We start from the raw sequence: 13,644 nt of genomic DNA on the forward strand, positions 1-13,644 counted from the left end.
CAAATTCGTAGGACCCTCCTCATGCCCTGATGTTCCCAGGGTCAGAGCTGCCTTGCACGATGGACCTTACTCTGAGGTGCCCCGCAGTGTCGACAGTGCCCGTGATGAAGCACAGAGGTCTGCTCCTCAGCTGTGATGCAGCACAATCACATTTCCTGTCCATGCATGGATGTGAGGACGAAGTGGGCGAGAATACGCGGCAAGATCGAGGGGAGTCTGCAGTCAGTCCCCCACCCTCCCCGCCTCACAGCTCCAGCCCAGCAGAGTGGCGTCAGGAGCTCCAGCTGAGCAGACGCAGGCCGTGCTCAGCTCCTGCCTGTCCAGGGAGGAATGACAGAAATGCGAGGCTGGTTACTGTCCTGATGGTTATCTTCATGTGACACGGGATGTGGAATTGTGTCCCAGCCTCCCAGGGAGGAGGGAGTGCCCTGTGGGAATTAGGAAGGAGGCAGCCCTCATGGAAGAGCATGTCAAACTGGGAGCTGGAGGCACTTCTCTACGCAAAGGGTTGTGGGAGTATGGAACAAGCTAGCCAGCCACGATTGCCGAAGCCCATACTGTCGATTTTCTTTCACGAAAGGGAAGTAAGGGCTACTAAACTTCTAATTTGTAACTTTCCACTTCCATTTGTAGCTGTGTTCTTTTCTTTTGCTGAATCTCAAAATTCTCTTCTAGAGGAAGAAAAAAAAATGTCCCACTGTAATACACACCTGATGTAATCTCTCTTTTTGTCTGAAAATAAATCTTACTAAGATTTCTTTATAGATCACAGCAGTCAAACTGTATTTAAACTTCAAGTCCCGCATTCTTGAGAGGCAAGCCAATCTTGAACGATCTTTTAATGCAATTTTAACTTTTTCATTTTACTTCTCAATGGCTCTTCAAATAGGCTATTGACTGTTCAGCTTCCAAGAGGCCTTGAGTGGGATTGTTCTGGCTGGAATGATGGCGGCTTTGCAGTTTCGCCGAAGGAGAACACTTATTGAATTAAAATCTGTTCAGTTTATCGCTCTTTATGGAGAGCTACAGAGAAGGTATACCTCCTATAAATATGAATTCTCCGACTGGAGAAACTGTGCATTGCGGTGAGCTCTAAAACAGAGTTACGCTTTGGTCTTGATACGGGCGCAGGCAGCACTTGAGAACTCTAGTTCTCATCCCAGCCCGTGGTCATGACCCCGTGCCCCCTATCCCTGCCTTTACCTGCCTCTAGAGCGACACGCCCCCACACAGCTGCTGCTGCAGTCCAACCCCTGACCGGCCCGCAGGGGCCGGTGACGATGCTTGACCGACACATCGCAGCGGGGGAGACCGAAGGCCAGGGCTGTGCCGGGGATCGGGTTCGAGATTGTGGTTTCCCTGCGGGGTGAAAAGTCCTGTGTCCGGCCCTCACTGGTGGCCAGTGGGTAAACAGGTTTGGACTTCATTCAGGGCAGAAATCTTTGACATACCTGTAGTGTGTGACGGTGGGGCTCTAAATGGCCTCAGGGGAATTAAAAGGCAAGGGCAACACAAACAAAACCCCAGTGTGTTTGAGGGACAGTGTGTGTCCTGTCTGTCCCTAATGTCTCTCAGCTTTTGTCTCAGTGCAGAGTTCTGCTGATGCTGGACCGTGGCCGGTGGCTGACACTGGCAGCCGGTCCATCATCTCCGACTGTGAAGTTCTCTTCCCAGAGGAGTTAGGGAATGCGACTATCCCTGTGATTCGCCTTGAGACTTACAGGCACCTTTTAAGATGTTCTTCCCAAAGATTGACTTAGTGTCTGCTTTTAAAAGCCTGGACCGTCTCTTACATTGAGACTGACTGAGGAAGCAATGTAAGATCAGCAATATGTGGACGCAGACATAAAACCTACAAGAAATAAGGCAGGGGAGGGTCAAAAGTGTGAAGATTAAATGAGGGGGACTCCATGTGCCCCCAGCACAGCGGAAAATACCTCCCCCAGTGACAATCCAGTGCTACTGTAGCAACACCCCAGTATCTATTAACACACAGTGCTTTGCAGGGTTGGCTTATTTCAATCAGCTCAATTTAAAACACTTATTTTTTCATCGTCTATCCCATAGCTTCTAAATTAAAAAAGTATGTTTTTTCTAAAAAAGGAAATATTCCAAACTTTTGTCCTGTGGGAATATGTCTACACGGGTTGTAGTGCTTTGAACAGGAGAAAGCTAAGACAGTAATCGCTGTAAACAGTGTCAGGAGATGCCCCATGCCCATACAGCAACTGATGGGAACTTAGTCAACGTTTCGTGCTTGGATTGAGCTGGGTCCTTCCCTGGAATATCAGCCTGAAACAGGGGTAAACAGGCTCCTAGTAAATGTATTAAAAATGATTTTGCCATCACACGGTGCCTCAGGTCAGTACGAGGCAAGGCGTTTCTCAGGGTGATTCTGCATACAGCAAGACTATGCTCCTGATCGGTCATTTTATTATATCAGATTCTATTATATTAATTATATCATTGTTATGTCGGGACATCGGTTGTGTTTGTCGGAAGAGATGTTTGTCAAGAGGGTTTATAAAAATCAGTGCAAGGTTTAGGTACCCAGAAACAAACATTTTCTGCATCTTATGGTGTTTTAATCGTGTAGCTTTTTTATCACATCTTTTGGCTTCTGGCTTCTGTTCAGGCCTGGAATCCTTCTGTTTATTTTGTATACGGGTAGGCCAGTGCTTCCAAAGCATGCAGGTGTAGAACAGGACTTAATGCATTTTTATACAAAAATTCGTATTCTATATTCTGGTCGCTTGCAGATTAGAATGGCATATGTTTTTAGCAATAATATTATTTATGGTACCTGAAAGTTTCAGGTTGTTGCACAAAGCTAAGGTATGCGTATACGTGATCTGACAACTGGAATCAATTCCCTGTCGTTAAACTCTGTTTATTTTTAGGTTTGTGGAGTCATGTGGAGTTTGCATGATCTCCTTACATCTGTGTGGGCTTTCTCTAGATGCCTCTGTTTCCCTCCAGAGCCTAAAGATGCGCCACCAAGGCTGGTTGGCTTCTCTGCTGTCACGATGATTATTAACACCACCAAGCCGGCTTTCACATCAGTATCGCAGGAGGGTTCCCCGTCCTTTAAAAACCCTGAAAGCTTGTATTCCACTTGTCTTCTGTTTCACAGTTATGAATTTTGGTTAGAGGTGTGGAGTTAATGTGGCAGCACCTTTAGAAGTACAGAAATACGAGATCACCCTCAAACTTGGCCAGTTTCAGTGCAAAGGGGGGGATCACCCAAGCGTCAGAGAGGTGATCTGCTCTAGTCATGGTGTGGCTATGGGTTCTGCACATTTCTGAGGGGCAGGCAAATGGGTTACTCCACTCCGATCCCATCTTTCACGACCAATAGCCACCCTGTGGTCACTGGTTTCTAAAGGTGGGGAACACCTGTGAGTTATCGATCAACTAAGCAATAATCCATTCAATTAAGAGATCTCCAATAATTGGCATCCGAAGGGCACCCAGATTTTAATCCCAATTGGTCTCTTCAGTGTCTTAATTTAAACAAATCATTTTCTTAATTGGTCACAATGAAATTGTTCCAAGTCTTTAGCAGTTGATTACTTAATGGTGACATAGAAAAGGAGCTGGAACAGAGGTCCCTGGGGCCTGGATTGGACTGGACTGGATTAGGTTGGAAGGGTCTGGAGTGGGTTGAGCTGAGCTGGGCTGTATTGTACACATTCAAGCTGTCTACATGTTGACTTGTACATTGTCCACTGTTTGTTTGTCTATTGTCTTGATGCACTGTCTGCACTTTGTGTTTTTACACCTGTTTTACAATCGAGAGACTTTCTGTAAGTAAGAATTCCATTGTACCAGTACATGTACCGGTTACATATGGCAATAAAGTTCAAGTTCTGTACTGGACTGGACTAGAGTACACTAGACTGGAGTGGATTGGACGGATGAGGACTTGGCTGGGGTGGACAAGACTGGATTTTGACGGACTGGAGTGGACTAGAGTACACTAGACTCTAGATGACACTAGACTGGAGTGGACTGCACTGGAGTGGACCAGTCTAAACTAAACTGGACTGCATTTAAAAGGACTGGACTGGACTGTGCTTGACTGGACTAGAGTGGACTGGACCAGACTGGAGTGGACTGGGCTGGACAGGACGGGACTGGACTGGGATTGACTGGGCTGGGGGCCCCTGCTGTTGAAGGTCTGGATGGTGGTGGATGTCTTTCACTGGGCTCAGCCCCAGATGTAACCGGTTGTGTGTGCGCACTTTCAGTGACCGACTTCACCTTGAACGGGTCTTTCAGGGGCTCCTTGACTGCCTCCAAGGCCACACTAAAACACACAGAGCTGTGGAGACCGGCCGGTTCCAGGGAACGGTTTCTACACAAAAATAAGTTTACCCTGAAATAAAATTATGTTATTAAATAATTAAATGAAATTATCCTGAAATAGTTTATCCTGAAACCCCTCTATTACTTTGTCAAACACAAATGCTCCCTCAGTACTTGATTGATTTGCAATATTTAATTTGGGCACCCTGCACTGACCGTGATTGTGTTACCTAAACTTCGCGTGTAAACAGATTTTCATAGCGTTAGGCACAATTAAGGTCCAATTAAACCTTCCTGCCGAACTTTTGATATTGGAAAAGTAGCCATACAATCCTTATCATCTATATCAAAGAATTGTGTTGGGGTTAGGCTCTGCATGAAAGATTTGGATTAGAAGAACGACCCAAAGTTGATTTTATAGAGGGGCAATTCGGGTGCTCTGCGCCGGTGTGTGTGTGCAAGAGCTTAGCAGACGAGCCGCTTTCCCCTTCATCAGAATGACTACCCACCGCTTTTAAATATCAGATTGGATTATTAAACGGGGCAACTTGGAAACCTCCCGCTTGCCAAAAAAAAACATGAAACCTCCAAAAACTGCAAAACGTTTTTTTTTTCTTTTATTCCCCTCCTCCTCCCCACCCTCACCCCCACAACAACATAGAAATCTCCCGGACCGGGTCCGAACCCGACCACGTCCGGCAAGGGAAGGTGAAGTTCAGTCACGATCCTGACTGTTCCCCACCCGGACTTTTGCGGCTCCCCCTCCTCCTCCTCCTCCTCCTCAGCCGGCCCTTTTTTTTCCCCCCCTCCTCCTCCTGCTTGATCCCTCCGCCAGGCTCTGCTACGGGAGAGGCGAGGCGAGGCGGGCCGGGCCGCAGCGCAGCCGCAGCCGCGCGGAGTGATCTGGCGGAGGGACTACACCCCGCTCGCGCTGCCCGCTTTTACTCGGCGCCGCCGCGCAGCGCGAGCTCAGATCCGAGCGGGCACGAGACGGAGCGCCGGGCTGTGGCTGCCGCTGGAGACACGCTTTCGACTTCAGACATCCTCCCCCCCAGTCCTGCGGCTCCTTCTTCTCCTCCTCCTCCTCCTCTTCCAAACGCACCCGACACCGCAGCGAGGCGTTCAAACGCGGCCAGATCCCCCCTCAGCAGCAGCAGCAGAAGACAGCATCCTTCCCCGGCTGGGTTATCTCTTCCCCCCTTACCTCCCGGCTCCCTCCTCCCCCAGCGCCCGTCTTCTTCCAGCGCTCCTGCCGTCTTTAACCGCCGGTCGTGTTCCAGAGGGGGAGAGAGAGAGAGAGAGACGCAAGCATGTCCTGGCAGAGCTACGTGGATAATTTGATGGCTGACGGCAGCTGCCAGGACTCCGCCATCGTCGGTTACACGGACGCCAAGTACGTCTGGGCCGCGTCGGCCGGCGGGACTTTCCACAGCATGACGGTAAGGGACCGGGAGGGGGGCTTTCAGGGCAGCCCGGGGATCGGCCGGTCTGTCCGAGGAGCAGGCCTGGGCCGGGCGGGCCTGTTGTCCGGGGAGCCGCAGGCCGAGGCCCGGCGCTGGGGGCCCGTTAGATCTTTATTCCAGGGGAACTTCCACGGGAGGAGGAGGAGGAGGGAGGGGCGACGAACGGGATAACAGCCCCCGCTGCCCTCTTTATTTCCACGCGTGGGTCGCTTCAAAACGTGCGGTGTGGGAGAGGAGGAGGAGGAGGAGGGGGCTTCGTCTGTTTTCTGGGTGGGGGGGATTCCCCCCCTCCCAGCACTTAAATGTACGGGTGTCTGCGACCGGCAATGCGGGAAAGGCAGTGGTGGTGGTGGTGTGCGTTGCGGGCGGGGGGGGGGCCGAGAGGGAGAGAGAAGACGATGAAATCAGGCCGGCCGTCCAGATTCGGAGAAAGTTACGCCACGTTTCTGACGTAACCCGGCCGGGCGAGCGGGGCGGCTGCGGTGGGGACAGTGCGTACCGGGGCTTCGAGAATCCCGGCCGCGCCGCCGCCGCCGCCTCCTTCGTGCTGCCCAAGATGGCGCCTCCCCGCGCTGGGTTTTTTTTTTTTATCCATCCCAACAGCTCGGACTCCTTGCACGGCAACTCGCCGCATGATGTCCAACAATGCGGTGTTGGAGGTTGTTTTTTTTTTTTTAAAAAAGCTGCTGTCGTCTCGTTCGGGCGGCTTGTTTTGCAGCCGCGAAGCGTCCAGTTTGTTTGTTTTTTGGGAGGAGGAGGAGGGGGGACAAAATGGGGCAGCACCTTTTGTAAGACGAGTGAGAAGGCGAGATATCCTCCATTTTGTACGGGTGGATGGAGGTTTTCTGCGGTCCGGTGCCGCCGCCGCCGTGTTTCGCCCCTGCCCGGTCGCGGCGGCTTTTATTTCCAGCCGGCGGTTTCCGAGCTCGGCCGCTCCTGGGGTGGGTGCTCCCACATGGCGACGGGTCCCATCTTTCCACCCCTTGGGTTTGTGGCTTGTTGACATGCAAAATGTCCCCCCCCCCCCCCCCCCCGACCCGACCCCCACCACTCCAGAAAAAAAATAAAAGCTCTAGCGCGGATTGCGGATCTGGATGCTGGTTTTAAATGATGCATGATCTCAAGAGTCGAGATTCCCCCCCCGTCCCACCATCATCATCATCATCACCACCACCACCACCACCCCCCCCGCTCGGATCTCATGACAGCGGCCCTCAAAGTCATCGCCTTCGCCTGAGTGGCTGTGGTCGCGGGGTTTGTGCGAGTGGAGCGGACACGGAGACAGGGAGGAGGAGGAGGAGGAGGAGGAGGGAGGGGGTGATGGCCGGGCCTGCCATGACTGTGCAGTTCTACTGGAGGGCGACGCCTTCTCTCACACGGGTCGCTTTCCTCCGGGAGGGGTGGGGGTTGGGGAAGGAAAGGTGGGGGGGGCGATTAAAAAAAAAACCCGGCTTGCAAACCAGCCCGCAACCGTCATATTCCCCCCCCACGTCTGAACGCGGACGCGCAAGGAACCTTCTGGACTGCGGCCGCGGCAGGTCCCCGGGCCGAGTCGAGCCCACTTGCACACGGACCCCCCGTGTGACACCGCCGTGCAGGAAACTGATGCACTGCTGTCTTTTTTTTTTGTGTGTGTGGTTTTTTTTTTTACCGTGGAACTCCCTTTTTTTTTTTAGAAAAAAAAAAAATCTCGGTAGCTTAAAAACGCCGTCGCCTGGCGTGACGTCGCCTCCCTCCAGGCGAGGCCGGTCAGTCCGGGTCGTGCGGGCTCTGGGCCGGAGGGGTCCGGCTCTGCTCTTCCAGGCACAAAGCGTGACGCCCTCAGCAGAGCACGGCTGCCTCGCTCTGTGTGCTTTCGCTGGGCTGGGACTGCTGTGCCGCATCTCCAGACGGTTTTTTCCTGGGGGGGGGCAGCTTTCTTTATTCTTTGGATGACCTGCCACTGTGGTGGGTTTCATGACGCACTAGGGGTTGCTCTTGCGAACGTGATGGGGGTGGGAAAACGATGGTGTTCTCAGCAGTTTGTCCCCTGCACTGCATTTAGAAACAGCTGATCTCTCCATGTAGAGGAGGTTTAGGTGGCATAGGATTAAATTCAGATATGACTGGGTCCGGTGAGGTTCTTCAGAATTGAATTTTTACTTGCAGGATGACGTGGAACATTGACGTGGGTGACATTTCTTAAAATGTACAAAATCTTAGTTCTTTTTTTTTTTTTGTACTTTCTAGCCCCAAGAAATTGATGTGATAGTTGGAAAAGACCGAGAGGGTTTCTTCACCAGCGGTCTGACCTTAGGTTCAAAGAAGTGCTCTGTGATCAGAGACAGTCTTCATGTTGAAGGGGACTGGACAATGGACATCAGGACAAAGAGTCAAGGTGGAGAGCCAACATATAATGTTTCTGTAGGCAGAGCCGGCAAAGGTAATGTACTACTTTTTATATAAAATAACTTCTTAAATTGTAGATCTAAGTTTAAAACGGATTATTCCAAAATTTCTCTGAAATGCATGACCTAGAATCTTTAAAGTCTGTGGGATGAGCAACTGTAGTAGTTTTTCCAAAATGTAATGTCATTGGTATAGTTTTAAAGATCTCTTTCCTCAATATGTATTGGGTACTAGGTGAGACTGCTTTTGAGTTTTGCTTCATCATGCTTGGCTCTTCCTAGTATGACTGAGCAAAATGTCTGATACTCCAGCATCATGTGGGGGGGGGAAAGTGAGACTTTCTGTATTTGGGTCCTGATCTTCGGTTTACCAGTTCGTATCTGTCTAGATCTGGATGCCAAGATCTGTAAAACGGTTTCCAGGATATTATTTCCTCAATACAAGCTTTTTATACAATTCAACAGGCTATTGGGTATAAAACACCTTGGAACACTTATGGGCACAAAAGTGCTGATGAATCATGATTTAATAAGATCTTGAGAAGAAATGTAGCGGGGGGGAATCATTTCCTTGCTGAATCCTGGATATCCAATTCAGCATTGTGCCTTCATTTAGTATGCCTGTATGGTCCCTATTCTCCTTGACAGACTAAGGAATAGAGTGATTCTGATTCAAACCTCAAACACCTTTCTGTGAATTATCACTATTAAAGTTCCCAAGGGAGATTCTCCCCGCCTTGTGGCAGGTGTCTCGAACCCCTTTCCTGGAGCTCCTTGTCTTCTGGTGGTTGTTCCCTGCATGAACACTTGATTTGGACTCAGATAAGTTTAACAGTCAGCAGTTCTGCACTCTGTGACAGTACCTTTACTTCATTAAAGGTACATCAGAGCCAATTCAAGACCAGATCATTGGTCTTGCATAGCTAATTAGACCCACTCAACTTGTTACATAGTCGTAATAAAACTGGGGGACACTAGGCCCACCAGGCTTTGAGGTTGAGACAACTGCTGTATGGTTTGACGGATCACTTTTCTGCTAAATGGCTCATCTTGGTGGAGGGAAATCTACTGACAGCTGCATGTTTGTGTTCTTACTCTTTAACATTTTATTTTATACCACAGCTAATTTTAATTAGACTTTGTACATCCTTTTCCCCAAATTCTGGGTATTTTTCTGATCCAGAAAAGACTATTTTTGGCCACGAGCAGATCAGTTACTTGAAGACCTGGCGTTTGAAGCCCTACTGGCTCTCCAGCACACAGGCATGGGCGGAGCCAGGCTCATCTACTCACCTCAATATCAAAATTAGATGTATTGAGGAAAGAGATCTGAATAAGCATAATGTGTTAATTCAGTTCCATGTTGAAACTTTAAAAAAAAAAAACTTTTTTCTTCCTCTCACCTAAAATACAAGGTTTTCAAAAGACGCATTTGGTCCCCATAAGAGAAATTATAATGTTCCATTCTTGTCAATCCACCTTATTGGCATCAGTGCTGTGTAGACAAACCTAGAAAGAACACTTGCCAGCCACTTTCTCCCCCTGTAACGTTGTCATACTAATAGTGAACTAATCTCCTTTCTCCCTGGATTGTTTGCCATGCTGCTTGGTGTGGGTGAAGCAGGCCTTGGTAGCCAGATAAGAAAAAAAGTCTTTAAAATCCAATGTGGATTGGAGATCCAGTTGGTTCTAAAAATAAATGCAAGATGCCAGACTAGAAGTCCTGCAGTCTGTAAAGAGGACTGGTAACTGCTTGCTTTGGGGGGGAAATGCTGGCCCAAAAAATCAGTGCAGTTGAGCAATCTCTGGAATTAGGAGTTCCCTCAGACTGTTCCTGCGGTTGTTTTGGGATTTTATCTCCAGAGCATTCAGTATAAGAGGACTTAGACCAGTTGAACCTCTTCTGAGTGGGCTGATGAACTCCTTTAACTGGTCTAGAGATGTTGGTGACTGGCGGCCCCAGGCCCTTAGGGCAACAGTCATCACCCTCCACCGCAGGTATAGTGGTTTACTTCTGATGCCCACCTGCTCGCTGACCCCCGGCAGTGGTGGAGAGTCAGACACGGCTCAAGCTTTTGTAAAACAGCCGAGCTTGCATTTGTACTTGCAAAGCTCTGAACTCGTGATTCTGAGGGAGCCTCTCTCTCTCCTAGAGGCAGAACATAGCCTGTTCTGTCTCCACTTCGGCACGTGTTGACAAGAATGGCATTTCTCAATTCAAATAACATGGATCACTCAGGCAAAACTTAATCTACACATGGGGGCAAGTTCAGTTTAAACATTTTATAGGACCTTTAATTCACTTGCTCTCTGATCTGAATATTAAGCACTGGTGATGGTGAAGAAAATGAATGCTTTATTTTTCTTTCAAAACAATATTAAACAACCTTATAACCTTGATCTAATCTTAACTTTGTGTCCTGCCAACTTTTAATTTTACAGTTTCTTTAACTTGAATACTTATTCTTCCTAACCCCTGTCACGTGCCGTTTTTCTAAACCTCCCCCTCTATCTCTTTTCTTTCAGTCTTGGTTCTTGTAATGGGAAAGGAAGGGGTCCATGGAGGAGGCTTGAACAAGAAGGCATACTCAATGGCAAAATACTTGAGGGATTCGGGGTTCTAGTTTACAGTCAGGCTCGTTGTCACGTAGTCAAATCGGGAGTAAAACAACAAAAAAAAAAGGAAAAACACAAAAAAACTAAAATTGCTATTAAGATTTCCCCTCTCAAGCAGTCGCGTTAATGTCTTGGAAAAATTAATAGCAATGGAGGGTAATGGGGTATTTCTCCTTTGTATCCCTGTGTTAGTGGGGAAAGACTTTTTTTTTCCAGTTTTGTTCACTTTTGTTCTCTTGTTTCCTTGTGTACTCCAGCATTGGTTTTAGTCATGGGAAAGGAAGGTATCCATGGAGGGCAGCTCAACAAGAAAGCATTTACCATGGCTGAATACCTGAGGAAGTCTGGATATTAAGCAGCCTGTCCCCACCCATCTAGCAGCTCATTCTCATCACTGTTGCGTTGGCAGTGCTACCATGCTGTAGGCGGTAGTTGCTTTTTTTTCCCCTCCCATTTTTTTTTGACTCCCCTTCACTCTAATATCCTCGACTCTCCACCTCCCTTCACTTGTATGCATTAACACTGTGTAACCAATCCCATTCTGGCACTACTGTTCGCACCATAGTTAACACACGCATGTTATTACCGTGACATCGCAAAAAAAAACAACCAAAAAAAAAACAAAAAAAAGAGAAAAAACTTAAAAGGAAAAAAAACTGGGCCGGTTTATGTTAAATCTGGGCACTGCTTGGCATTAACATACAGAGGACTGTAGGTCAATGGAGGGTAGGTCAAGAGTAACTCAACAGCTGATGTTTTGTGTGAGGGTGCCGGTAGTACAATCTTGGATTGATCAATGCCTTCTGAGCAGTTACCAAGCTCATATTGTCTTCCTTTTCTGAAGCATGTCTTGGAGGGAGAACTGCATGCATATCTTCTAGCTTATTTGACTTGCCCACTCCCTGTCCCATCAAAAGCTTAGATCTTCCCTGTCCCCCACCCCACCACACCCCCACCACCCCCATTATCTGACTTCATTCCTTGTAGGTTACACTACACCAGCACCATCACTACACCAGGAGGTCTGCTTTCCTCTGTTGTCAACCACTATACCTTTCTTGTTCCTTTTGATTCCTGCAGCTGACATGGGGGGGGGGGAGTTTCCCCCCCCCCCCGAGTTGCAGTACTTTGCCTTTGCTGTTGTACTTAGACATGGTCTTACAAGTAAATGGTTGTGTTGGATTGTTTTTGAGTGTAATGGCAAAATGCCTAAATGTTGAGGTGTGGGTACACTTGCCACCCTAGGCCCTCTTTGTCATATCCCCTATTAGGTTCTCCACGGACATTCCATCGTTACAATAGCTCAGGCACTTAAGTATTTTTGCCAGCTCCTGTAATATACTTTTTTTTTTTAGAAAACGCTGCCGTTTTGGACAGTAGCTATCCCAACATAACCATCTGGAGTATGTTCATTTTCTTTCATAGGACCAATTTCAGTTGCAGCTTGGGATTTTACAAAAAAAATTGCTCCAAGTCATTGTAAAGGGTGACTGCTCACTTCAACCATACACAGAAATGTAAAACGCTAACTTTTTAATACACTATCAAATAAACAGTAATCTCAACGTGCTGCTGAAATCAGTGTAAGAGTTGGACACGGCAGTCTCATTTGACAACCGTTCTGTTTCAAACTGTTTGAAATGAATTATTGCATTTGACCCTGTAAGCCCAGGCTGTGGAGAAAACTGTGGAATAAATTGCCTTGTGCTCTAGTTATCCAAGATGTGGTATCAGGAAACTGTCTGTCAAAGCACGGTACTAAATGTTATGTCCAACTTAATTTTAAGAAGGAAAAACCCTGAAAGTTAAACTCTATACACTAAATAAATGGGAGATGGTATTGGTTGGAATAAGAAAACTTTTGGTTGTCTTGTGGAAAACTTTATACAAAATCTATGTATCCTGTGCCATAATATAGATATAATCTGTTGCTATTGTGAGATGGATTTTAACTGCTGCCCAGAAAAGTCACCCGAATGGCACTTCCTTAGGGATATTTTAGTGCAAGCTCGATGTTCAGGCCTTGTGGAATAATGTACAGATTAAACAGATCTTGTTGCTGATTTTGTTCACTTCTTTCCCTGCACTTTTTCTTACATCTGGGGTACAGTCTAACTCATCTGATTTATTATGCATACAAATGCCATAAATTGATAAACCACCTTGTTTACAGACAGATCAAATAAATTTATTCCAACCAGATCAATTGTAGATGTTGTCTTTGTGATTTGCTTTCGTGCCGAGTGAGAAGATTCCAGAAACTTAAGTTTAAACATTGGCTAAAATCAAATGTCATTCAAAACATTCTGGAGAGAGAGAGCTTGGCCTTGCATTTAGACTTTCTCCTGCACTCTAAATCCAGCGGTTAATTGGGCTGCCAGGCTAAGGATGCTTACGTGTTGGTGAAACAAGACACCACATGCAGAGTTATGGGTTCTGTAATTGGCGACTGGAGTGCCAAATTCAGAAGCCAGTTTTAGGTATTGGTATGGTTTTTTGGGTGAAAGTGTGTGGGGGGTGGGGCAGTCTTTTCAAACTCTTCGAACTACAGTTTGCCAGTGAAATCAGGCGATTTAATAAAGTTTAAAACCAATAACTGGGGGCTCATTACTTGAGTGGACAGTGTGGAGAACATGAACTGATATCCCCAAGGGCGGGTAAAACCCAGATTATCTTAAATTTCACTGTCAAAGAGGGGGTGCCTAGGGGATTGGGCATTCTACCTTTGGAGGTGGGTGAACTCGAGGGGCTGTTCCTGTTCTTGGAGACATCCCTTCGCTGAGCTCCTCGTTATTGCACCACGGTGACCTGGACTTTTTTCCCCATTCGTTTCTGTCTGTAGACATGGTAAAAACTTGCTTGTGGCCAAG

At 47.6% G+C, this 13,644-nt stretch overlaps 1 protein-coding gene across 2 annotated transcripts; it reads left to right on the forward strand.

The window, feature by feature from the left end:
* The first annotated feature begins 5,168 nt into the window (after positions 1–5,168).
* On the forward strand, positions 5,169–12,976 carry pfn2a (profilin 2a). Of its 2 annotated transcripts, none has more exons than XM_088620826.1 (3): positions 5,169–5,747; positions 8,001–8,193; positions 10,685–11,025. In XM_088620826.1, exons 1-3 carry the CDS (start codon positions 5,619–5,621, stop codon positions 10,780–10,782), a joined length of 420 nt encoding a protein of 139 aa, XP_088476952.1. In that variant the 5' UTR covers positions 5,169–5,618; the 3' UTR covers positions 10,783–11,025. The 2 variants fall into 2 exon arrangements, with proteins under 2 accessions (XP_088476952.1, XP_088476942.1); XM_088620816.1 differs by lacking the exon at positions 10,685–11,025 and adding an exon at positions 11,032–12,976 and having other exon boundaries at positions 5,194–5,747.
* Positions 12,977–13,644: the final 668 nt, after the last annotated feature.

Source organism: Lepisosteus platostomus, chromosome 2 (assembly GCF_059453375.1).
Source record: "Lepisosteus platostomus isolate fLepPlt1 chromosome 2, fLepPlt1.hap1, whole genome shotgun sequence".
In the NCBI taxonomy this organism is placed as follows: Eukaryota; Metazoa; Chordata; class Actinopteri; order Semionotiformes; family Lepisosteidae; genus Lepisosteus; species Lepisosteus platostomus.